Here is a 24,352-nt window from a genome sequence, read left to right on the forward strand (position 1 = left end):
GAGTGGGGCTATTCTCAGGATAAAAAATGAACTTGATAGACGTGTACAAGGTAACTCTGTCTTGGTTTGGGGCGCTGAAACAATGTGTGTTTGGTGGGAGGGACGTCATTTCTTTGGAAAAATAATTGCTTATGAGCAATGAGCCAGTTGACTTGTGCCATTGTGGATATAAACATGGTCCTGTCCCAAACAACTGGTGTGAATCTCCTGTCGCTGTGTTGCCTAAACGGCGACAGCAGTGGCAGCCTGCACGACAGCACCGGGCCTTCCCGAGGGCAGTTCGGGTTCGGGCAGCCTGAGACACGCGTCCTGTTCCTGGAGAGCTGCGGGGCTCAGCGCAGTCAGCGCTGCCACGAGCAGAGGAGGCTGCTGCGGGCAGCCCGGGCGCTCCGCTGGCACCCGGCGGGGGCTGCGGAGCTGCTGGTGTCCCTGTGCTGACAGTCTGAGCGACCTCCAGACGGGTTGCGCCCGCCGCTGCGTCCGAGCGCCGTGCCCGCGGTGCCCCTCCCGGGGTGCGCGGACGGGCACGGGGGCGGCCGCCGCGCTGCCCCTCGCAAAGATGGCGCTCCCCCCTTCCTCACGCGACGTGGCGCGCGCTGCCAGTTGCGAAGATGGCGGCGGCGGCGTCTGTTGGGGGGGTGTGTGTGGGGGGGTGGGCGGTGCGGCCCCGCCCCCTTCCCTCGGCGGCGCGCGCGGTTTGCGCGGGGCGGCGCGCGCCCGGCGGGGATGGTGGCGCGGGGGCTGCGCGCGCTGCGCGGGGGCGCTGCGGGCCGGGGGGCGCCGCTTCAGCACGCGCCCCGCGCGCGCCCCCGCCATGGACTACCAGGTACCGCGCGGGGCCGCGCGCCGGGCGGGGCACAGGGCCGCGGCGGCGATGGGGCCGCGGGGCCGCGCGGGGCGGCGGACACGCCTCTGCCGCTCCCCGCAGCCCCGGGCCGTGCCGGCTGCCCGCGCTCCACGTGTCCCCGCTTTCCGCTCGGGTCGCCCCGCAAAGCGCCGCGGCCCGTGGCTGCGCCGGGTGAGCCCGGCCTGCAGCGGCAGCCGCTCCGGTAGCCGCGGCGTGTCCCGGCCGCACGCGGCTGCGCCAGGTGTCGTGGCGGTGATGGCGGTCCCCGGCGCGGAGCCCCCCTCGGGCAGGCGGGAGCGGCCCCGCTCTGCGGAGCTGGAAGCGCTGTCGGTGCCAGTGCCGCTGTCTGGCGGGACGGGGTCCGGATGCCTGGGAGGAGTGTCCCCGCACTGGGGACATGGCTTGGCGCTGTGCCAGATGCCCCCTGCAGCACAAGGCGGTGCAGCGCCAGGCTCAGCGTCCCCTTGGGACGTGGGTTTGGGGGGCTCGGTGACAATGGTGACCTCTTGTCTCAGGTGTGCCGTGCCGGTGCAGCGTTGCTGCTTCATTAGCGCCGTTCATTAAACTCCGGCAGGACGGGTGCGCGCTGGAGCGCTGCCCGCTCCGCCCGGCGGCGACCTTGTCCCACTGGGCAGCGGCGGGTGCCGGCGCTGGGCTGTCCCGTGCCCCACCGCGGGGCCAAGGGGCACCTGGGGAGGGGCGGGTAACCCCTGCCCATAAGTAGCCTGTCCCCGTGACAGGATCTGGCGTTGCCGGCACGTCCCCGCGGCACCATGGCAGAGATGCTGCCGGCGTGGGTGACCAATGACTCCGCAGAGGGGACTGAACCCGAAGGGGTGGGTCAGGGTGCAGCTCTGGGTAGACTGGCCCCTGGGGCTGTGGCGCAGTCACAATGCTGCTGCGACGGGCACTGTCCCGACTACCATGGGCATCTTTCCAGGATGCAATCCGGATGCTCAACACCCTGCAGACCAATGCCAGCTACCTAGAGCAGGTGAAGCGGGAGCGCGGTGACCCCCAGGCCCAGCTGGAAGCCATGCAGGACTTTTTGGAGAGGAGCGGGCTGAAGGTGAGGGGCTGATCCCCGTCCCTGTTCCCCCTGTCCCCTTAGCAGTGCCACCGTGCGTGGCACCGGCTGCCATGGGGGTCTCACAGGGTGGTTGAACTCTTACAGGTCGAGGACCTGGATCGACTGAACATCATCCACGTCACGGGGACGAAGGGCAAGGTGAGGCGGCTGGGCGGTGCTCTGGGGGGCTGAGGGGGGACCGCTGGTGTCTGTGGCTCCGTTTGTCCCTGCTCTGGAACAGGGGGTTTAACACAGCTGCCTCCTCAGGGCTCAGCGTGTGCCTTCACTGAACGCATCCTCCGCAACTACGGCCTGAAGACTGGCTTTTACAGGTGGGCAGGGGGGTCAGGAGGGTTTGGAAGGGCCAGTGGAGCCGTGCCTAACTCTTCTCCCTGCTCTGTACCCCCAGCTCGCCTCACCTTGTGCAGGTGCGTGAGCGGATCCGCATCAATGGGCAGCCCATCAGCAAGGACCTCTTCAACAAGTACTTCTGGCTGGTCTACAACCGCCTGGAGGAGACCAAGGTGGGTCCCAGCAGGGTTTGTGGGGGTGCTCCCTCCCCTGGGGTCCTCCGCTCTCAGGATCATGTGCTCACCTTCACCCTGCTCTGCCTCGCAGGACCCAGAGCACGGCAGCATGCCGGCGTATTTCCGCTTCCTCACTATCATGGCCTTCCACGTCTTCCTGCAGGAGAAGGTCAGTGGTGGTGGCCTCCAGCTTGTGACGGAGATGTCAGGTTGATGGGAACCTCAGGGAGGGGGGCCAGAATTTGTGTGGATCAGGCTGTCACGGCTGTAAACAGGGGATGCCGTGCCAGGTGGACAATCCCCACCTCAAACAGGGAGTGTGCTCAGGTGTGGGTTTGGAAGGGCTGGTGGCAGGGACCTGTCTCCACCCACACCTCTGAATCCATGGGGACATATGGTGCTGGTGGCTTTGATGGCTCCCGTGTCCCCAGGTGGACCTGGCAGTGGTGGAAGTTGGCATTGGCGGCACCTATGACTGCACCAACATCATCAGGTAGGAGCTGGCAGGGCTGAGCCTGTCCCCAGGGCTGCCAGCGCCTGATGTCCCCACAGTGGAGCGGGGAGCAGCAGGGACACTGCCATGCTGCATCCCCAGGACACCAGTGGTGTGTGGCGTCTCCTCCCTGGGCATCGACCACACCAGCATCCTGGGGGACACCATGGAGAAGATCGCCTGGCAGAAGGGGGGCATTTTTAAGGTAGGGAGATCAGGTCTTCCCTCTCCCCCTGTGTTTTCGGGGTGTGTTCCCCCGTGTCCCTGAGCACCCCCGTGTCACTAAGCCCATCCTCCCCAGCCCGGTGTGCCGGCGTTCACTGTGGCACAGCCGGAGCGGCCGCTGGAGGTGCTGAGGGAGCGAGCCCAGGAGCGGAAGGTGAGTTCCTGGCGGAGGTGTGGATGGGGGTACCCCATGGCAGGGGGCACCCCATGGCGGGGGGCTCAGCCTCCTCTCCCCACAGTGCCCCCTCTACCTCTGCCCGGAGCTGGACGACTTCGAGGAGGGCTGCCGGACGCTGGAGCTGGGGCTGGCAGGCACCCACCAGCGCTCCAACGCTGCCCTGGCCTTACAGCTGGCACGGACGTGGCTGCAGTGCCGCGGCTGCCAGGGTAAGGCAGGGAGATGGGGACAGGGGGCCAGACCCCAGCAGGGCCCCCGAGGTCTCAGTGGGATGCCTGTCCTGCCTAGGTCTTGGGGAGCTGAAGGAGGTGCCGCCAAGCAGCGAGCTGCTGGGGAGGCCAGTGCCACCGGCGCCTGCCTTCCGACTGACCGATGCCATGATCCAAGGTGCAGTGTGGCCACGCCAGGAAACCCCCTCGCCCTGTCACAGGGCTTAGCGGGGCAGTGCTGGACCCAGCCAGTGCCGTGTGTGCTGGAGGGCACAGTCTGCCCCACACTGCATTCCCACACGGGTACCGGTGTCGGGGAGGGTATGGGGGTCCCAGCCATGCCCTGTGTTCCCCCAGGCCTGCGGGACACAGAGTGGCTGGGCCGGACTCAGGTGCTGTCCCACGGCCCTGTGACGTGGTACCTGGACGGAGCTCACACCACCAGCAGCGTCCAGGCCTGCGTCCGCTGGTTCCGCCAGGCCGCCCTCAACCAGGACAAGCCCCACGAGTAAGGAGAGGATGCAAAGGGGGGCACACACTGCAGGGGTGTGGTGGTGGTGGTGCTGGAGGTCCCCTAGGGGCACGGGCCACCTGCCCTTTCTCCCTGCAGCCGTTCCGAGGTGCGTGTGCTGCTCTTCAATGCCACAGGCGACCGGGACACGGCGGCGCTGCTCAAGCTGCTGGTGGTGAGGTTTGGGGGCACGGGTGGGGGGGGGTCACTGTGCCGGGATGCCTGGGCTCTCTGCCGGTCCTGGGACTTGCTTTGCTGTGGGTGCAGGGAGCCGCAAGGTGGAGCTGGCAGTCTGTCTGTCTGTCTGTCTGTCCAGCCTGCTAGCCCACCTCAACCACCCCCTGCAGGGGTCTTACAGTCCTGGGTGCAGGGAAGGGACTTGGATCGTCCCCTGTAACCCCGCTGGTGTGGGACTGGCCCCAGTGGAAATCCCGTGGGTGGCTCCTGAGGGTTCCCACAGAGCTGATTCCTCCTGTCTCCGCAGCCCTGTCACTTTGACTACGCTGTCTTCTGCCCCAACTTCACGGAAGTGTCGGTGGCCAACAACGCAGGTCAGTGCTGGGGAGACAGGGTCTCCCCCAGCTCCCCCTGCAATCCCTGACTGCTCTCCCCATCCCTCCCAGACCAGCAAAACTTCAATGTGACGCTGGAGAATGCCCTGACTCGCTGCCTGGAGAACCAACGGACATGGACAAGGCTCCTGGAGGAGAAAGGGGGGCAGGACCCCTGGCTCCCATCTCCCCTGCGGGTGGGTGGGCTGCTGCAGCCCACTCCTGCCCGAGGCTCCCTGCTCCTGGTGCCCCCGGCCCCACGACCCCTCAATTCCCCAGCCCTCGTGTTCCCGTGCCTGGCCCAGGCACTGCGGTGGGTGGCACAGGGCCGGGACCCCCACCTGGCAGCCCCGGCGGCCTCGGGGGCTCACCCCCACCCCGCGGCCAGCAGTGGGGCCGTGCTGCTGCGGGAGGCGGCCGCTGTCCGTGTCCTGGTCACCGGCAGCCTGCACTTGGTGGGGGGAGCCCTCCGGCTGCTCGACCCTGCGCTGTCCCAGTGACGGGGGGACAGGGCTTTGCGCCTCTGTTTACTTGAAGTGACAGTTTTGCCCCCAGTGCTGCTCGGAGGCGTCTGGAGGGGGATGTGGGACCCTTCTGCCCCATCCTGGCTTGGCTGTTTTCACCCCAGTGCCTTTTGCCTGTGCCCTTCCCGGGCACATCCACTGTCCGTGGGGGGATGCTCCTGGTCTCCGTCCCCTCCCTAGTGAGACTGACTGTAGGGAACCCCAGGGTCTGGGGGGCTGCCTCAGGCTGCCATGAGGTCCCAGTGCCTGGTAGGTGGGAGCCTCAAGCCGTGGCAAGGCTCAGCGTCAGGGCACAATTAATTTAACATAGGGAAAGTTTTTATTATTATTGATAAGAGTTTGTAACTTGGACGGGGAGCTGGGGGGAGTGGTGGGTTCTGCCCATGGTCCTGTGGGAGGGCAGCAGCCTTGCACCATCCTCCGCAAATAAACCTCCTGCTGCTCCCACTGGTGTCTGTTGCCTTCTCGGGGGGATGCAGGAGGGCCACGGGGGTCACCCCAAGTGCTGGGGCATGTCCAGGGGGCACCCACTTCTTCTTCCCCCCCCATTTGATGGGGGGCCTTGTGGGAGGTTTTGGCAATAGCTGCTCTTTCTGCCTCTCCACTGCAGCGGGGGACCCCAGGGGGGTTGCAGGGTGCCCCCCCCCCGGTGTGGGCTGCCCTCGGGGGGCCAAAGCATTCACTGAATGAGTAATGGAGGCCCCCTCTGGGCTCGGCCTGAGATATGGGGCAAAAAATCAGCTTAATGGCACTGGGGTGGTTCCCCAAGTCCGTTGGCCGGGGGCTGCGCGGGCTCGGGGGGGCCCGGGGGCGTCAGGCCATGCTGCTGGTGGAGCAGGGGGTGCTCTGGGTGCTGCCGATGCTGTGGTTGGTGCTGCTGCTCTCCGAGGCTGGCGCCGTGCTGGAAACCGGCTGCAGTTTGGAGATGGGACCTGGCTCACACCGCCCGCCACGGGGGAACACCAAGGGGAAACCAGACTCAGGGCGAGCAGTGGTGACCCTGGCTTGGTCCCCTGGGACCGTCCAGCCCTCATACACAAACCCTCACGGATCGTTCCCCAGCTGGCCCCTGAGCCCCTGGCATGGAGATGAGCATGGGGCACCAGGGGCAGGAGGGAGGGCAGATGGCCGAGGGGCCCCCAGACAAGTAGGAGGGACCCTGAGGAGCTGAAGACACCTGGAGCAGGGTTTTGCCCCTATAGCACTGCCAGGATGAGGGCAATGGAGAAGCCTGGTCTCTGGCTCACCTGGGAGCTTTGGCCAGGAGGGAAAAATGGGCAATCCAGTCAGGGACACGCATGTGGCTCCCCATCCCATGACGGGGGTCCCCAGGGGTGGTGGATACTCACGGGTGTGCGAGTAGATGTACCAGAGCCCGGCAGTGAGGAGTGCCCCGATGAGGAAGGCGCCAAAGGTGATGCCCAGGACAGCGGCCAGCCCCAGCCCACGGTCTGTGGGAGGATGAGGCGTCAGCACTGCCACACTGGGAGGGTCCCTTTCCCACTCCCACTCCCTTTCCCATCCCGACCACCTCCCTTGGCCCGAACTCACAGTTGAGCGGCCGCCATGCATCCTTCACTGTCACCTCCAGGACCTTCTCAAAGATGGTGTCATTCTGTGGAGGTGGAGGTTGGGGTGAGAGTGGGAAGGATGACAGAGGTGGGGGCCCCCGGGCTCTTTGTGGAGCAGGGAATGCTGCTCCTGGATGGGCTCCAGCACCCAACGGTGTGGGACAAACCCACCAGGCTGCTGCCGCCGATGGGGACCAGCTTGGTGGCATCTCGGGGTGGGGAGAGGGTCGCGCTGACCTGCAAGCCGGCCTTGCACTTGAGCGTGGCAGAGAAGGGGATGCGTCCGCCCTCAGGAACGGTGTAGGTGAAGCGGAAGCGCCAGACCTTCCTCCCGTGGCTGCTGGGGGGGCCCTCCAGCACGGCCACCCCCGCGCCACGAGCCTCCCCGCCCTGCACCAGCAGCACCGGCTCCCGCCCTGCGGCCACCAGCCAGCACTCCTTCAGCTGCAGGTCGGCTGGGTGATCCATCCACCGCATGGACGCCTGCACGGGGTGGGAACGGGGCGTGCCATCAGGGTCACCGGCCCAGGGATGGCTGGACCGTCCCAGCCTGGGCACCGGGACAGCGGCAGTACCTGCACAAAGGCCTCCTTGTTGATCTCCAGCTCCGTCTGCGGTGCCTCGAAGGCGGCGGTGGGGAAAAGGCGCAGGAAGAGCTCCCGCGGGATCTCGCACTGGAAGCCCACCTGCAAGAGGGGTCAGCACTAAGGGGGCACCCAGCACCCAGGTGACAGTGAGATTTGCACTTTCTCCCACCCCTGGACGTGCTGGGAAACCCAGCTCTTACCCGCACGTTCCGGAACACTGCATCCTTGGCCAGGCTGAGGATGAGCTGTGAGAATGCAGGAAGGTTGGGTCAGTCAAGTGGTCTCCAGGGATGGGATGGGATGGGATGGGATGGGATGGGATTGTCCCACCCACACACTCCCCCTCCATCTCAGCCCTGGGCTGCAGTATGATGTTTCCAGCCACGCAAAAGCAAGATGGTCCTGGTGGAGAAGCCCCACTGGCAGTCACTGAAGGTCTCATGGTTCACCAGTGGGGCTAGAGGTGACAGCCCTCCTCACCTCATTGTTGGCATAGCCCCTGCCCTCCAGTGAGGTGCCGCAGTGGCTGAGGGGGCTTTTCAACATGAAGTGGGTGGCATTTTTCTCTGCCTGGCAGCTGATGTCCCTCAGAGTGATGTTCACCACGTCCTTGATGGGCTGGGAGGAAAGCACACCGTAGTCACCCACTGACCGGGGGCAGCCCCGTGCCACCAACCCCGAGCACCCAGAGGAAAATGCAACTTCTGAGTGATTTTGGTAGACACTGGCACCCCTCTCCACCCTCCTCACCTCCAGGTAGGACCTGATGATGACGATCTCCATGGTTTCGTCTGTGCACTTCCAGGGCTTGAGCGTGAGCAGCACCCGGTGGGGCAGGTCTGGGGGCTGTGTGATGACAAGGGGGGTGGTCGTCACAGGCGGCTGGACCGTCTCTGCAGGACAGGGAGATGGAGGAGCTGAGTGGGAGTGGTGGAAACCCCTCGTCCCACCCAGCCCTGGGGCGCTGGGGGCCTCACCGTGGCCCTGAATCTCCAGGCTGATGTGGGTACTGGTAGGGATGGCAGAGTAGGAGGCAATGACGCTGTAGTTCTTCTCAAAGGCTTTAGCGATGAGGTCCTGCTCCGTGTCAGGCAGGAGCTGCCCAGAGAACAGCGTCGGGAATACGGACACCATCTTGTAACTCCCGGAGACCTGCAGGGAGGAGGAAAGGGGGGAGGCATAGAGGGGCTAAGTGGAGACAGGGACAGCTGGGGGTGCACAGGGCAGGGTTCATCCCAGTAATGAGGGATTGCACCAAGGGGGCTGCCACTTGCCCAAGTCTAATGTCTCCAGGGACCCTCCTGCCACCCTCCCCCTGACACCAGCATCTCCTGACACCTGGCAGACCCCTTGGTGGGGTGGTGAGGATGACACGTTTCTCTCAGCATACCATTAAGTGGAATTGGATGAGGCACTTCAAGGAGAGGGACCAGGTGAAGTTGGCCTTGCTCTGCAGGATGAGCATCTGGTTGCCAGCATAATTCTCAGGACATCTCAGGGACAGGTTCACCTCTGTGATGGGGGAGCTACAAAACCACAAGACCCCCCCTTCTCAGCATTCCATACCATCCAGTCCCACATCCAACTCGGGATGTGGGGCTCTGCCTTTGAGACACTCCAACACCTTCCCAAGCATCTCCAAGCACATCCCACTGCCTGTCCCACCCCCGGGGTCCCACTGCTGGCACTGCGGTACCTGGGCTCCGACTGCAGATGGATGATGTGAGCAACCCTGGTGCTCTGGGCGTCACTGCGTGAGCAGCTCTTCACCCCGTGGAAGAAGACCTCGGTCTCAAGGTGCGGAACGGCATTGAAGTGCTCCTGGGGAGTGCATTCTGGAGGGCTGTGGGCATCTGTGTGGGTCACCAAAGTCAAACTGGGCCCAGTGGGTGGGGAGATGCTCAGGGACAGGGGCATCAGTCCCCATGGCATCTCCCTGGGGAATGTACTTTGCCCCAGGAGGTTGTCACCCTTCTGGAACAGGAAGACCATTCCTGCCCTCTCCAGCCCCCCAGCGCTAGCCCCCCAGCCCCACGCACCTTCTCCCAGGTAGAGCTGGACCTTGCGGGGGTCCTGCAGCTCGCTGTAGGATGTGATGCCCCCATAGGTAGACAGAGCCCAGGCCAACAGCTGCCCCTCGCTGGAGAGCACGGGTGGTTCAGGGTTTGGTGCTCTGATGTTCTCTGGGATGATGTGGGCATCCTGTGGGCCAAGTGACAGCCTAAGCCGGGGTGAGGGGCATGGGGAAAGCAAGGAAAACCTCTCCCCCCAGTGTGCAGGATACAAATGTGAACCTAAAACAGGTGAGTGTCCCTGGAGCCTGGACCGGGGGTCACGCTGGATGAATGGGGATTTTCGGGGCCACGAGCTGGGAGCAGCGAGAGTGGCCGGCAGCACATGGAGGGCTCAGCCCACTTTATTATTAGCCACAAACAAAGCAGGAGGTTTATTTTGCTAACAAAGCGCCCGACCCCGGCTCAGCTCGCTGGAGCCAAACCCCATCCCTGACCTTCCTCCCGCCGGCCGGAGGAAATGGGAGCTTTTTCCAGCCCTGTGCGTCATTCCCTGCCTGGCCAGCCCAGCGCTCAGCGCCGCCAGCCACGGTCAGGAGCGTCCCCTCCTCCCTGGGGCACCGCAAGCATCGTGTCTGGTGATCGGGGGGACACCAGTCTCCACCAGTGACCCCCTTAAACGTCCTCATGGATGGCCCGAGCCCTGCTGCCCCCCAGGATTGCTCCCGTTGTGGGGGTGTGGCACTCACGGTGCGGATGATCAGGTTTGAGCACGGGGAGGTGATGTTGGCAGGGCAGCGGGCGCAGAGGAGGATGAGCACTGCTGGCCGGCTGCAGACATCGGCTCGTGGAGTCACTGTCACCGTCAGCGGGACAGGAGAGGCCTGGGGTGGAAGAGGAGAGTGTCACCAACGAGGCCACCAAGCCCCAGCTGCTGTCACCTTCCTGGCTGTCCCCTGGAGCCAGAGGGAGCAGGAAGAGACCTCAGGCTGGCCCTGAGGATGAGCCATGCAAGAGGCAGCCTTGGCTGGGTTTAGGGGCAGGGATCCACATGAGTGTGTATCCACACCAGCGGGACAAACACCCCCTGGCTCCCCTAAGTGAGGGACCAGCGGTATGCCCACCTGGAAGATGATGGCATCCCCACACTGGTGTCCGGGGCACTCCACATAGTGGGGTCTAGGCACCCCCTTCTTAGGGACCAGGGCATCCTTGAGTTCTTTTAAAGACTAAGTAATCCCTGCACTGGGTACGAGAGTGTCACCCCACCCTGGACTGGGGGATCCCCACACTGAGGGCTGGAGCATCCCTACACAGGGCCAAGGGCATCCCCAGCCCGGGCACCAGAGCAGCCTCACTGTAGGTACTGGGGTATCTCCCACTGAAAACTGGAGAATCCCCATCCTGGGCACTGGGACATCCCCTTGGCAGGTTCCCCAGCACTGTGCAGCCGCTCCAGGCTCAGGTGTGTCCATACTGGTGTGCAAGGATGCCTGGGCACAGCAGTGGCACACACCATTCCTCGTGGCTAGCACAGCCTGCTTGCCTCTAGCCGGAAATCCGGATGGGGAAGTCAAAACTCCAGGTGCTAAGTTTGGCAACTGCTGCCTGAGTAACAGCTCTCAAAGTTCTGAGCCAGGCAGAGGGCAGGGAAAACCAGCCGGGCACTGAGCGGGTGGAGGCTGTTGCCAGTGCCGTACACTGGGCTGCCATGGGCATCCCGGCCTGGCCATGGCCCCGTGGCAAACGTGGGTGGCCAGGGACCCCGGGTGGCCCTGAGTGTCGGGGAGGAGCTGGCGGCTGTTTTTCCTGCCGCGTGTTTTGTGGCGCTCCATTGTTTGGCTGCGCGAGCGGCGGGAGCCTCGGCGCTCCCCGCCGCCGCCTTTCGGGTTATTTTTTTTTTTCTTTTTCTTCTCCTTTTTTTTTTTTTCATCATGGGGATCTGCTTATAGAAAGCAGCTTCCAGTAATTCTTCTATAAGTGGAGCCGTGTCCCTGCCCAGCTTCCCCCGCGCGCCGTGGGGCTCAGTGCCGCAGCCGTGACATCAGTGCGTGTCCCCTGTTGCCGCTGGTGACAACCCCGGGGCACCCCCGGCCCTGGCACGGGTCCAGGATGCCAAGGCCAGGTCACACCAGGCTAGGCCAGAGGGGTCCTTGCAAAACCGATTCTCCCCAGTGCCTCGTGGCCTGGCTCCCCCTCTGCTCCAAAAGCAGAACTGGGAGAGCTGGGAGGTGGCAGCGAGGGGGGAGTGTGGCGCCGGGTGGCCCAGGGCTGGGCCAAAATCGGGTGCTGGGCCCCAGCCAGCGTGAGGGAAGCTGGGCTGTCCTGCAGAGCTGCCGTGCAAACCCGTGAGCTGGTGCAAACCCACCCAAGAGTGCCAGCCAGCACCAGCGCCAGCCCTGGCACCGCCCTGCACCGTCCTTACCCCAGAGCACCCACAGCGTGGTTATCACCCCCCGGCACGGCCATGCCAGCATTGGCAGACAGGTTTCTGCTTGCTTGGACACCTTAAAATGACGTGCCTCCTTCAACCTCCGCTCTTTCCTCCATCCCTCCTTTCAAACCTCCTTCCATCTCTTCCTCCGTCCTTCCCTCCATTCTACCCTTCATCCCTTCCTCCCTTCCACTTTCCGTCCCTGCCTCCCCAGTGTGGTCACCACTGGGTACCTGTGGCTCTGCCCAGCTCCTGAGCCACAACCAGGCCACCTTCCCAGGGAAATGGAATGTCCTGAGGTGTCCAGCATAGGAATACCTGCCTTGGCAGCATGGGCTATTAAAGAATTTGAAGTCTTTACATTCCCATCAGGGGCAGAGATGCCCAAGGCAGTGCTTGGAAAAGAAGCTTGGACAAGGTGCCATGGAGGAACTTAATCCAGGTCCTTCCACTGTTCCTTAATTAGAGGAAGGTTTTCGCAGCTGGGACACCCTGCCTGCTGAGGACAGTGACAGGGTGACAGTGCCGTGGTGACAGAGTGAAGTGACAGTGTAAGAAGTTCTGTGGGGATGCACTGGGACCCCTCCTGCTCACCTTGGACCACTTGACGCTGAGGACATGGACTTCATGGTCAGTGTCCATGGAGCTGTTGCTGACGCAGCCCCGCGGCACCGTGCTGGTGGCATAGGAGAGGGTGACGGGTGGCTTCGCTGTCACCGGCTGCAGGTCACAGCCCTCGGCTCTCCCGGGGTCTGGGCAGAAAACGAGAGAACCGTCAGTCCCCGCCGCACGGATGCGGGGTGACACAACACGGCGGGACGATGCTGGAGGGGGCCGAATGTCACTGCCCCTTCGGCCTCGGCCCCCAGCCCGGCGTCAGCACCCCCGGGACCATCGGCTACGTGTTCGCTCGGGGCCCGTCTGCCACCGCCAGCCCCCTCCGCAATCGCCTTAATGACCTTCGGATCCGGGCTGGAAAAATCCGCTGTCCCTGCTCGGCGCTGCCGCGTGCCAAAACTCGCACCCAGCCGCCCCGAAGGCTGGGGCGGGGGCGGAAGCCCCCCCCCGCATTCCCCCGCCGCAGGAAAGTGGGAAGCGCAGGTATGGAAATGGCTGTAAAGCTCATCCTCCGCGGGCGCTGAGGCGTGAGCTTTGCCCCATCCCAAAGCCCCCGGCGGCGAGCGGGGCCGGCCGGCGGCTGCCAAGGGAAATCCTGAGCGCAAACAGCCATTTGAAGGCCTGATCCTGTAAATCCCCACGTGCCTCGACAGTTTCCTCTGCCTCAGGCAGCCCTGCTGCGGCCGGGCTGTGCTCGGCTTGGCCCCGAGGAACCGTCTGCATCCGTGGGTGCTCCCTTCCAGGGGGTTTTGGCAGGACGGACCCCCGTGGTCACAGCTGGGGGGCTTTCCATGGGGACACAGTGCCTGGGATGCTGTGTTTCCTTCGGAGGGGGCCACTGACCTCTGTCGCTTCCCACTCCGACTTTTCCCATCGCTGGTGGCTCCAGCCAATGCAGCGGGAGGTGGCCGGACCGCACCCCAGACCCACTCAGTCATCCCCACCGGCACTGGGGCTCGAGGGTGTGATGCTCCGGCTCGTTGAGTTTTTGGGATGCAGCACCCGGCAAAGGGCCGTTCCAAGTCGAGCCCGTCGCGGTGTCCCTGACCTGCGTCTCACGGCTGGGGTCACGGCACAGACCCCCGGTGACGCTGCCGTGGGCCCACTCATTGTCCGGCGCTTCCTCCCCCCAGCGTGGCGGCCGCGCGGCCGGCAGCATCGGGAGGAAGATAAACAGCCGCTTATCTGGGCGCCACAGGCTGTGTCCCTCTTCCCTTTCACTCCTGCCCTGACGGCACCGGGCACGGCCGCGCTGCCCCGGCGCTGCCGGGCACAGGACGGGCAGCTCGTCGCTCCTCGGGCAGCATCCCGCTGGGAGGTGAGGCAGGGCCGGGGGCTGCGGCTGGGATCGCCCCTGGCAGGGCAGGGATGCCAGCGGAGGGGATGCGGGGCAGCGGTGCCAGTCGGGCACTGTCTGTCCCTGGGGAAGGCAGCGGGCTCCAGCATTATGTCAGGATCAGATAAGGGGGCTCAGCTGGGCCGCCGGGGCGATCAGATAAGGGCACTGTTATTTTTGTACTCCAGGAAAGGGAAAAAAAAAAATTCAAAAGGAAGAAAGAAAGAAAATCCACTTTATGTTTTTCCAACCCGCACTCTCGCTTGCTTTGGTGCCACTGAGATCAGGGAGCAGGGACGGTTCCGCTGTGGCTCCCCTGTGGGTCAGGGGCGACAGTTCCTGGGGTTTTGGGAACAGATGAAGGACCAGGGCAGAGAGCAACACTGGGGTGTGGGGTGCTGGGCAAGGGTGGCTCTGGCAGGGCAGGATGCCCATGGGATGGGCAGCGCCACTTTGGCATCCTTGCATCTGGTGGTGCCGCCTTGGCACTTGTGTAATGAGCTGATCCAGGTCAGGAATGGGGATGGATCCTGCACTAAGAGGGAATTGTCCTTTGAGCCACCACTGGCTGTGGGACCATGCTGAGGTGCCTTTGGGGGTTGGATGATGGGGTGGATGGGTCCAGGCTTCAGGCCTGACACAAGGCACATCATTCCTGCCACTCTCTAAGTCAGACAGGTGCCAAGAGGCCTCTCCTCAGAGATGGAAGGGGTGACCCAGCACCGTGCTCGCTCCATGGGGAGCAGTGCTGGCCCCTGTCAAGGAGGCATAAAGCCCCTCACCGCTGGAAGCTGGCTGTGTCTGTGAGACACCCCGATACCGCACCCACCAAGAGCACCCCAGTCCCACAGCACCACACCCACCATGGACATCCCAGTCCCACAGCACTGCTCCCACCATGGACATCCCAGTCCCACAGCACTGCTCCCACCTAGGGTACCCCAATCCCAAAGCATTGAACCCACCATGGGCATCCCACTCCCATTGCACTGTGCCCGCTGCAGGTATCCCAGTCCCACTGCACTGTGCCCGCTGCAGGTATCCCAGCCCCACAGCACTGCACCCACTGTGGGCACTCCCAGCCCCAGAGGTTCCTGTGAAGAAGAAGCAGTGACTGGACAGGATGTGGTGAGTGGCACGGGTAGGCAGGATGGGGACCATATGTCACAGCTATGTGGGGCTCAGACCATATAGCACAGACACTCAGGATGGGGACACACGGCACAGCTACGCAGGACAGTGACAATGTGGCACAGCCAGATAGGATGGGGTCCACATAGCAGAGCTGGGTAGGTTAGGGGTGGTATGGCCAGAGGAGATGGTCTGTCTGTATGGCAGAGTGACACAGGGCAGGGACCATACAGACATATACAGTAGGCACCATATAGCTCCATTGCAGAGCACTGGGGCTGTGTGCCACAGCTACATAGGATGGGGATCATACGGCACAGATAAACAGGACAGGGACCCTAGGAACAGACACTCAGGGTGGGGATCATATGGCACAGCTACGTAGGGCTGAGCCCATATAGCACAGCCCTGTTAGGGCATGTACGGCACAGCCATGTAGGGTGGAGACTGTTGGGGAGAAATACAAAGGTCACGGAGGCATGGCACCACTACATAGGACACAGGTGACATTGCACGGCTGTGTAGGATGGGGACCAGATGGCACAGCTGTGTGGTACAGGAACTATACATCACACACAGGGAGGATAAGGCCTCTGCAGCACAACGACACAGGGTGTGGAGAATACGGCACAGTTACAGGATGGAGACTGTACAAGAAAGCTACAGAGGACACAGACACCTACATAGGATAGGGACACCACGGCACTGCCATAGGGCAGGGACTGTGGCACAGCTATAGGATGGGCACCAAGCCTCACAATTACAGGACACGGGACTTAGCGTGCATCTACAAGGATGGAAACTGTATGGCACAACAACAGGGGACATGGCCCAAACGGCACAGCCTCACCAGACAGGGCTGTGATATAAGAGAGTGGGCGTCAAGCCTGGCAGCGGGGCCACCCCAGTGCCACCCATAAGCACTGGCCCCCGAGGTGACCAGGAGGGACCAACCCGGCCAGGACACACAATGCTGCTGGCCCCAGCCTCTCTGTGTGGCTGCTGCCTTCCCAGCTCCCTTCCCCTCTGTCAGCAGGCTATGTCCCCAAGTCCCCCAGCTCCCTGTCCCCTGGCTCCATCAGTACTGGCGCCCCTCCTTGAAATTCCCCCTGTGGCTTTGCAGCGATCTCGGGGTGGCTCCGACTGCTCTGGAGGCATCAAGCCCCCAACTCCCATTTGAAGCTTCAAGGGTTTTTCCCCTCTTTCTCACTTCCAGCTCCAGCCCCACATCCCATGTGAGGTTTTAAGGGTTTTTTCCCATTTTTCGCTCTTAGCTCCAGCCCCACATCCCATGTGAGGCTTTAGGGTTTTTTTCCCATTTTTCGCTCTTAGCTCCAGCCCCACATCCCATGTGAGGCTTTAGGGTTTTTTTCCCATTTTTCGCTCTTAGCTCCAGCCCCACATCCCATGTGAGGCTTTAGGGGTTTTTTCCCATTTCTCGTCTCCATCTCCTGATCAACTCCTCCATACTCTGTGGTGACGGGAAGCCACCAAAGCCACCCCAGACCTCCCGTGTGCCACAGTCTTGGCCAGGACTCAGCCACGGCGTCAACATCTCCGCGCCCCAGTGACGCAGCCGGGATTTCGGGGGTCCCAGGGTGCGGCAGGGCTGTGCTGTGTGTGTTCCGGGAATCGGGGTCGGTTTGTTCCTTCCCACACCGAGGCTGCTCCCCAAAAAAACCCCCTCCTCTCCCGGGGGTGACAATCACTGCCTGTGAGGGCACAGCCGGGACCCCTCTGGCCACCGATCCGGAGTCACCGGTGGGTCCCGCCGCGGTGTCTGTCCCGTCCCGCGGTTCCCGTCCCGCTATCCCATCCCGCGGGTCTCATCCCCCGGGTCCGGTTCCCCCGTGCCCCCCGTCCCCACTCACCCGAGCGGCCGAGCAGCGCCAGGAGCAGCGGCAGGAGCGGGACGGAGCGGGGGCCCATGTCCGCCTGCGGCCGCTCCCCGGGAGCCAGCGGCAACTGCCTGCGGCGGCAGCGGCAGGAAACCGACTCCCTTCGGAGGAGGGTCCGCGGCGGAGGAAATGCCGCTGGCGGCGCTGGGGCCGGGCCGGCGGGGCCGGGGGGGGGCGGAGAGGATGGACCCCCCCTCCCCCCGGAGGCGCCGTGCCTCAGTTTCCCTACGGCGCCGTGCGCGGCTGCACCTCTGGAAGGTGCCCAGGGCAGGAGGAGGGCACTGGTACCCGGGGTGAGGTGCCCCCAGGACCGCCCAGGGCTGGCGCTAGTGAGTGGAGGGGTTGGACACGGGGGTTTTGGTGGGGTCCACCCACCCAAATAATTCCCTAGCTGCCCCCAGTAATGGGGAAGGGGCTGCCCCCGACATTTCAGCCCCCAGTGCTCCCAGCCAGCACCCTGGCAGGGTCACATGTCTCAGGCTGGTGGCTGCCCCGGGGCCTTGGATGCCCACTCTGCTGGGCAGGTGGAAGCCCCCGAGCTGCACTGCCCGCCTTGCCTGTACTCTTGGCCAGGTCACAGATGGGGCTGCCCGGACACCCCTACCTGGCAGGCGGGCTTGGGGTCAGGACATCCCTTGGGATAAGGGGGCCTGGATGGGGCAGTCACGGGCAAGGGGGTCACAGCTGAGCACCGCCAATGGGGCACCGGGGACCCCCTTCTGCACTCGCACCCCATTTCTCCCCACACCTCTGTGCTGGCCCTCACACAGCTATCAGTGGGGCTGGGACCCTCCCGCCGGGGGTGGGCGCAAGTCCCCGGGGGTAGTTTTCATCTCGACTCGTGGTTCACGGGTATGGGGACAGAATGGAAACGTGCCAGGGAAGTCAGCGTCGCCTGTCCGCAGCAGACTGGATGTCCCCGGAGACGGGGTGAAGCAGCAGGCATCTCCCATGACAGAGCACTGCCATCTCCTGGGGACCGCGAGGACGGGCGCTCACCCGGGGATGGGGACAGCGACGAGGACCGGGACAGGATCTTCTGGCTCCCTCGCACCCCTCTCTGCGCGGTGACACCGCACGACAGCGACCAAGAGACCGCCGGTGATGGACACTGCGATGGTGGCAGCCACAGCGTGACAGAGGGAGGGTGGCCGTGGCTGTGGGGTGGCCACATGTGCAGCCCCCTGCACCCCAGTCGGACCAGCATCTTCCCCCCTCACAGCATGTGGGATGGCCTTACGATTTCAAACCAGAGGAAAAGCATCTAAACCCCAACACCAAGTACTCAGGGCCGTGCTGGGGAGCAGGGCAGGGTCCCCGTCCTGCTCCCTGCCCAGGCAACCGCCTCAGGGGAAACTGAGGCACACCCACGGCACATCCACAGAGGGTTGGAGGCACCAGAGAGATGGGTCTCCCCACTCCCCAGCGTTAGGCCATCGTGTCCCAAACCACAGGACCCCTCTGTCCCCTTGTCTCCACCAGCACGAGGCAAGCACTCGCCGGCCCCAGCCCTGGATCGTTGTCCTGGCAGCGTTCCAGCCCCGGCCGGATGGCTGCATCCTTCCTGCCCGCCTGCCTCCCCGCAGTGCCCCGGGCTCTGCCGGTGGCTCGCGGCCCCCCGAGCACGGGGCTGACGTCGGGCTGACTGAGGAGTTTGGGTTTTCGTCTTGGGGAGTTTTGTTTTTTTCCCCTGCTGGCTTCCTTTCTCCGCTCTGACTCCTTGGCCTCGTGGCCTCGGCTGACCCCAGTGCTGCCGCCCCTCCTGCCCTCCCAGCCCCCTGGCTCCGTGCCCAGCTCCCAGCAGCCCAAAAGTAAGTGGTGGGGGGCCCCGTTGGGGTTGCAGCTCTGCTGGCTCCTGCCCTCACTGAGGCTGGGTAAACCCCGTCCCCAAGCTCCTCCGCAGCCCCTCTGCTATGGCATTGTGCCTGTGTGGTTCTGTGGGTGCTGGGGAGCCCCTACATCCCCTGTCCTCCACACCAGCACCCCCACCTGTTGGGGTCCTGTGACTCACCACCATGAGGGCACCGGCCCAGTCCCCCAGCCAGGAGAACACCCAGCCTGGTGGCTGGGCTCATCTGGCTGTCCCCAGCTCATTCCTTATCCCCTGGGGTCAGAGCTGAGCAGTGAGTGTTCAGGCACAGCAGGACAGGGAGCACCCCACTCCAGGGCACTGTGCTGCCATAAACCACCACTACGTACCCCAAAAAACCCTGACAGCCAACAGAAACAAGGAAATGCCAAGGCATGAAAGTGGTGGAAATCCCCATCCCAAATCCGGTCGCCTCCAGCCCCTGGCAGCCAGCGGGAGAGCCGAGAGGAAGCGACGCATGTGCAGGACACGACTCAGATGCTGCCTGTGCGTCCGGACACACACCCAGAGCACCAGGGGGTTCAGCAATCGGGACAGAACGAGGGAGCCGGGACTGGCTGGAGGATGCAGGCACAGGCTCCCCACAGGCCACGGATTGGGAAGCCGGGGCGAGCGGGGGATGCTCCCTCCCTTCCTCTGAGCGCAGCATCCCGCTGCCCCGGTGGGATAAACACCCGCTTCCTGCCCTTAATCAGCTCCAGAGGGGCTGGGGGGGGGGATTGGACAGAGGGGGAGAAGAAAAAAAAAAAACCTCTGGAAAGAAAAACTCATTTCCTGCGACAGAAGAAAAAGATAAAGTCTGGATTCATTAAAGTGAACTTTACTGGGGAGAGACGGGAAAGAGCCAAACACAATGTCCTTGAAATTTCCTCCGCACGGCTCCGTCCACGAAAACAGGATAAAGCCGCTTCCGCTGTCTCTGCTGGAGTGCACTGGGGGGAATTGGGGCCGGGGGTTTGGTTACAGGCAGTCGAGGTGGGTGCAGACCTGCTGGAAAACCTCCTCCACGGAGCCCTCGGCGTTGAGCTGGGTACAGAGGGGTTAGCTGGGGGACTCGCTCGAGGGCTCTCGTCTGAAAGCAACTGGAACTCTTCCAAGGATGCATTTTGGCCATGGGTGAAGAGACCAGGTCTCATTTAGGGCAAAGGGGTGCGAGCCATCTTTCCCATCCTCTCGTGTTTGGAACGAGAGGGGTCCAGCCCACCCCAAACTAGGCAGGATTGAGTTTTCCTGCTTCCCTCTTCATCCCCATCCCTCACCTCCCCTCCCCTGGGACACAAGCCCCAAGCTGTGGGGCTGGAGGGTGCTGCTATGAGCCACATCCCCCTTTACCTGGCGGACGATGCCTCTGCTCTTGTAGAAGGCAATGACAGGCTCGGTGGCCTTGTAGTAGGTCTCCAAACGCTTCTTGATGGTCTCCTCATTGTCATCCACCCTCCCGCTGGTCTCGCCTCGCTTCAGCAGGCGTTTCACCATTGTGTCCTTCCCCGCATCCACGTAGAGCAGCAGCGTGGGGGGCGCGATCTGCGGACAGAGGGGACATGGTTGTCACCACAGTGAGCTGCTGTGGGTTTGGTTTGGTTTGGGGGATGGTGGTCAGCATGACGGTCACAGATGTCCTCACACCACCCTCTGCCTCCCTCCATGTGGGTCTGGGGGCTACCAGGACACAGAGGTGCCCCCACACCATCCTCTGCCTCCCTCCGCTTTGGTCTGGGAGCCACCACGACACAGTTCCAGTGGCCTCTAGGGCCATGTAGAGGGAGGCAAAGGGACACTGTGGCCAAGCCCTGGCTCTCTGCCATCACCATCATGTCAGCAGTGTTGTCACGCTCTCTCAGCCTGAGGACACCCTGGTCCCTCCCACTGTGCTCTGGGCACAGGCTGTCCCCGAGGCAGGGGGACCTGCTACCCAGTTTAGACCCTTCTGGGACGCGATCTGCTGGGATGGGGAGGCCAGGCTGCTGCTGGATTGAGTCCCTGTGCTAAGCTAGTGTGTGGCATGGCCCAGCATAGGACAGCACAGCACCAGTCCTCACCTTCTTTTCAAACTCCTCTCCCTGCTTCACCTCGCGGGGGTATCCGTCGATCAGGAAGCCCTTGGACACGTCTGCTTTGGCCACCATGGCGTCCCGCAGCATGTCCAGCACCGTGTCCTGGAGGGGGGAGGACAGAGCTGCTGTGGCTGATATGGGACATGACTCCCACCCAGCATCCCCAATCTCTGCTGCAAACCCCACCCCGGGATGGCAGAGATGCCTGAGCCGTTACTGTGGTACCTGGTGTCCCCAGTGCCACCCCTGCGTGCCCCACCATGTGGCGGCTGGTGAGGACTTACCAGGGGCACCAGCTCTCCCTTCTCCATGATGGCCTGCAGCTTCTTGCCCCGCTCCGAGCCGGAGCTGACCTCTGCCCGCAGCAGGTCCCCCGTGGACAGGTGGGTGTAGCCATACTTCTGCACGATCTTCTCACACTGTGTCCCCTTCCCCGAGCCGGGGCCACCTGCAAGGCACAAGTGTGCCCCAAGCCATGGATAAGGAGAGGGAGGGGTACATGGGAGCAGCACAGACATGCAGGAGTCCTCAGAGCTCAGTGACATGTTAGTTGGTCCCCAAGCCTAGCATCAAGCAGAGGGACAGAACTCCTACTGAGGTTGCCGAAGTGCCTGGGGGTGGCACGGGCTGCTGGGAATTGGCATATGGGCACCACATCCTGATGGCACCCAGGGTTTTGTCACATTACCTCCCAAGGGTTTGTTGTCACATCAACCCCCAGTGGTGAACTGTCACATCACCCCAGAAGCTGCCATCCCATGCCTGGCACAGAGGTGCCCTCCTGGTCCCAGCACACCCCATGTGGCCTCAAGGAGCCAGGCTGGAGCCACGGCCATCCCACAGTGCCTGGGAATAGCCCAGTCTCAGCCTCCAGCCCTGTTTCCCCAGCCTAGAGGTACAGGGAAAGGGCCTGGGCTGACCCCACCAGTGACAGGACTTGGACACAGACTTACCCACCACAAAGATGATTTTGTGCTGCTTGAGCTTTTCTGGAAGAGAGAAAGGAAAAAAAAGAAAAATTATCAAAAGTCAAAAGATCCATCATGGAGTGAGGTGTCCCCAGGGGGTGCCAGATCCAGGGCAGGCATCCCTGGGGATGGAGGGGACCGATCCAGGAGAGTCCTGGGGAGAAGATGGAGAGGGAAGCAGACGTGTGTCCTGGTCACCTGGGCAGGTTGGGACGTCTGGCCACATCTGAGCACAAAGACCCCATGGCACCTTGGCCATGGGGCTGGAATTCCAGTGCCACATGGTGTCCCAGAGGTGGTTGTTGTCCACGGCTCCACTGCAGGCAGGGACTGGCCTCATCCATCCCTGTGGCTGGCTTCTCACCCTGCTGGGCTAACTGGGGCCGTGGCAGGCTCGGCTTGCACGGCCACCTCGAGCACCTGGCACAACCTCAGCAGTCCCTGGACCCCAGCATCGGTCCCTGGACTTGGTGGCCGATGTGCAAGTGGCACTGACTGCCCCGTCCCCAGCACCCTGGCACAGGGTCCTCACCACCTGTGGGGTCTGAGCACCAGCTGTGGTGTGGGGTGATGCCAGGGTGGGATGCTGAAGGGGGAAGCAGAGCTAAAAATAAAGTTGAGCTGCTCTGGGGCCACTTTCCCATCTCCTGATTACAGCTGGATGAAATTTCAACTCCTTGGCACCCAGCACTCCCCAGGACTGGGGATGGAGCCAAGTGTCTGGCAGGGACCAATGGGATGTGGGGCATGTGGGGGGGCTGGAGGAACATGGGGGATGGCCAGAAGAGAGGGAGGCAAGGACACAGGGGCACGTGGAAGGGAGGAATGCAAAGAGGACTGGGGGCTGCGTGTAAAGAGGATGGATGCAGGGGGGACAGAGGGGACAGAGGCAGGAAGGGAAGGGGAATGCAGGGGGGAACAAGGGGATGGATGCAGGGGGGGACCAAAGGGGTTGGTTAAAAGGGGGACAGGGGCATGCAGAGGGGATGGATGCAGGGGGAAAGGAGGGGATTAATTCCAAGGAGGATTGATGCAGGGGGCAACCAAGGAAAAGGATACAAGGGAGACAGGGAGATGCAGAGGGAATGGATGCAGGGGACACTGAGGGGACAGATGCAGTTGGATTGCATGCAAGGAGATAGATCACTCACCTGTCGACATGCTGCCGTGGTCTAGGCACAGAAGCACTTAAGGCTGCCAGGAAAGAGCAGGATAAACAACTCAGCACATCAGGTCACCAAGTGTCTGGGGAAAAAAGGGATCTCCCTTTTTGGCCATGATGGTGCCCAGCTCCAAGGCCAGGCTGGGGGGGATGGGACGGAAGACACAACTCCTGGCTCGGCCCTGGAATAGGGATCTCTGAGGGATCTCTGCTTCTGCGGCCATCACTCACCTGGTTCCCAGCAGTCACCCTCCGCATCCGGCTGCGGTAAGGGCATCCCCATGCCGGGTGACGCGTGGTGACGTTGCCGGCTTCCTCCCCTGCCCTGCCCACATCCCAATGCCTGGGGTGCTGCCCGATAGCAGGAAACCCGCTCGGGACGCCCGGTGCACCACAACACCGAGCGATGGAGGCGGCACCTCCGGCTCCCCACGGGCTGCTTTCAGGGGGTGTCCCGAGGAGGGGGTTGCAGCAGCCCACTGCACCCCCAGGACCTCGGGGGAGTGTTTGGCCACCCCGCCTGCCCACACCCGGCCCCGCAGCACCCGACGTGCTTGGCCACAGTGCGTCACCCCAAACCGGCTGGACGGGGTGCAGAGATGGGGCATCCCGTGGCCAGAGGAGCCCGTAGCCGCTGACAGGTCGTGTTACAACCTCGAAAGGGCAGGGGCTAAGAATGGCCTGACCGAAACCTGCACCGGGTCACATCCCACCAGCGCTGCGAGGACAAAGTCCCGAGATGGCCCGCACGGGGTTTGGGGGGTGCAGGACGCCCGGGTCCCTAACTGTGGGGTGCTGGCACCCAGGACAGCTGGCACCAGTCTTGGTGGGGTGACAGGGGGCTGCGGGCAGCGCCGGCCCTCGGTGTGAGCTGGGGGCCTGATCCGGCGCGGTGCCGGTCCCACGGGTGCAGGGTGAGGACGATGCGGAGGTGACCGCTCCAGAGGCGACGGGGGCAGCGCGGACCCGCTCGAGTCGGGGCTGCGGAGGGCGCTGCACGGCGGCCTCGTCACTCGCCAACCGAGGCCCTTGCGGGCCGCCCCCCGGGGTGCCCTCAGCGATCGCACCGCACCGCCAGCTCCAACCTACCGCTCCCACCCCATCGGCAGCCAGCGCCCCGCAGCCCCTCCCTGGGACCCGAGCCCCGGGTACCGGGCTGCTCCCGCACCGCCGCAGTGCCCCCCTGGCTAAGCGCCGAGCAAAGCCCCCCCCCGCGCTGCCGCCGGTGCGCGGTGCCCCGCGGGGCCCCACACTGACCTGGCCCCGCCGCCGCCCGCGCCGTGCCCGCCGGTACCGCTATTTATAGAGCACGGCGGCGCGCGGGGCACGCCGGGAGCGCGCGGCACCGGCGGCGCGAGCGGGCGGTGAGGGACCGTGAGGGGCGGTGAGGGGCGGTGAGGGGCGGTGAGGGACCGTGAGGGACGCGGGTGGCACGGCGGATAAACCGTGCACGGCCCCGCCGCGCCTGGCGTCCCCGGGGCTCCCCGCGCCTCCGCCCCCAGCTCCTCGGAGGGGAATGCTCTTCTCGTCACCGTCCGCTTGTCGCTTCCCCTTTTCTGCTCTCATGCCGTTCTCGT

The 24,352-nt window shown here is 63.7% G+C and overlaps 3 protein-coding genes across 7 annotated transcripts; 1 reads left to right on the forward strand and 2 right to left on the reverse strand.

The window, feature by feature from the left end:
* Positions 1-763: 763 nt before the first annotated feature.
* Positions 764-5,581, forward strand: FPGS (folylpolyglutamate synthase). 2 transcript variants are annotated; one of them, XM_040083424.2, is made up of 15 exons: positions 764-826; positions 1,788-1,916; positions 2,022-2,075; positions 2,184-2,248; positions 2,326-2,440; positions 2,535-2,612; positions 2,875-2,936; positions 3,039-3,141; positions 3,238-3,315; positions 3,401-3,548; positions 3,628-3,726; positions 3,906-4,056; positions 4,159-4,234; positions 4,544-4,610; positions 4,683-5,581. In XM_040083424.2, the coding sequence occupies exons 1-15, from the start codon at positions 815-817 to the stop codon at positions 5,108-5,110; spliced, it is 1,665 nt and encodes a 554-aa protein (XP_039939358.1). In that variant the 5' UTR covers positions 764-814; the 3' UTR covers positions 5,111-5,581. The 2 variants fall into 2 exon arrangements, with proteins under 2 accessions (XP_039939358.1, XP_058279109.1); XM_058423126.1 differs by lacking the exon at positions 764-826 and adding an exon at positions 1,661-1,683.
* On the reverse strand, positions 5,435-16,793 carry ENG (endoglin). Of its 2 annotated transcripts, none has more exons than XM_040083422.2 (15): positions 16,695-16,793; positions 12,333-12,490; positions 10,054-10,188; positions 9,332-9,494; positions 8,989-9,145; positions 8,683-8,818; positions 8,270-8,444; positions 8,043-8,185; positions 7,773-7,910; positions 7,493-7,537; positions 7,281-7,391; positions 6,943-7,188; positions 6,686-6,749; positions 6,484-6,585; positions 5,435-6,046 (listed from the first exon to the last, which is right to left on the reverse strand). In XM_040083422.2, the coding sequence occupies exons 1-15, from the start codon at positions 16,750-16,752 to the stop codon at positions 5,877-5,879; spliced, it is 2,001 nt and encodes a 666-aa protein (XP_039939356.1). In that variant the 5' UTR covers positions 16,753-16,793; the 3' UTR covers positions 5,435-5,876. The 2 variants fall into 2 exon arrangements, with proteins under 2 accessions (XP_039939356.1, XP_039939357.1); XM_040083423.2 differs by having other exon boundaries at positions 5,435-6,066; positions 16,695-16,752.
* Positions 16,794-19,395: 2,602 nt separating this feature from the next.
* On the reverse strand, positions 19,396-24,082 carry AK1 (adenylate kinase 1). Of its 3 annotated transcripts, none has more exons than XM_040083496.2 (7): positions 24,033-24,082; positions 22,765-22,807; positions 21,599-21,634; positions 20,930-21,093; positions 20,631-20,747; positions 19,924-20,115; positions 19,396-19,617 (listed from the first exon to the last, which is right to left on the reverse strand). In XM_040083496.2, exons 2-7 carry the CDS (start codon positions 22,772-22,774, stop codon positions 19,552-19,554), a joined length of 585 nt encoding a protein of 194 aa, XP_039939430.1. In that variant the 5' UTR covers positions 22,775-22,807; positions 24,033-24,082; the 3' UTR covers positions 19,396-19,551. The 3 variants fall into 3 exon arrangements, with proteins under 3 accessions (XP_039939430.1, XP_039939431.1, XP_039939428.1); XM_040083497.1 differs by lacking the exon at positions 24,033-24,082 and adding an exon at positions 23,007-23,056; XM_040083494.1 differs by lacking the exon at positions 24,033-24,082 and having other exon boundaries at positions 21,812-22,805.
* Positions 24,083-24,352: the final 270 nt, after the last annotated feature.

This window comes from Hirundo rustica, chromosome 20 (assembly GCF_015227805.2).
Source record: "Hirundo rustica isolate bHirRus1 chromosome 20, bHirRus1.pri.v3, whole genome shotgun sequence".
NCBI lineage: Eukaryota > Metazoa > Chordata > Aves > Passeriformes > Hirundinidae > Hirundo > Hirundo rustica.

Excerpts from the sequence above, each read along its gene's own strand:
- FPGS (XM_040083424.2), top strand. Across the intron at positions 2,249-2,325 it reads CTGAAGACTGGCTTTTACAG|CTCGCCTCACCTTGTGCAGG; the intron begins GTGGGCAGGGGG and ends CTGTACCCCCAG. Across the intron at positions 4,235-4,543 it reads CGCTGCTCAAGCTGCTGGTG|CCCTGTCACTTTGACTACGC; the intron begins GTGAGGTTTGGG and ends CTGTCTCCGCAG.
- ENG (XM_040083422.2), bottom strand. The coding sequence starts at position 16,752 with ATGGGCCCCCGCTCCGTCCCGCTCCTGCCGCTGCTCCTGGCGCTGCTC. Across the intron at positions 8,819-8,988 it reads CATCTGCAGTCGGAGCCCAG|CTCCCCCATCACAGAGGTGA; the intron begins GTACCGCAGTGC and ends GTGGTTTTGTAG. Across the intron at positions 8,186-8,269 it reads CCTGGAGATTCAGGGCCACG|AGACGGTCCAGCCGCCTGTG; the intron begins GTGAGGCCCCCA and ends CCTGTCCTGCAG.
- AK1 (XM_040083494.1), bottom strand. The coding sequence starts at position 21,953 with ATGAGGCCAGTCCCTGCCTGCAGTGGAGCCGTGGACAACAACCACCTC. Across the intron at positions 20,748-20,929 it reads AGGGAGAGCTGGTGCCCCTG|GACACGGTGCTGGACATGCT; the intron begins GTAAGTCCTCAC and ends TCCCCCCTCCAG. Across the intron at positions 20,116-20,630 it reads GAGAGGAGTTTGAAAAGAAG|ATCGCGCCCCCCACGCTGCT; the intron begins GTGAGGACTGGT and ends CTCTGTCCGCAG.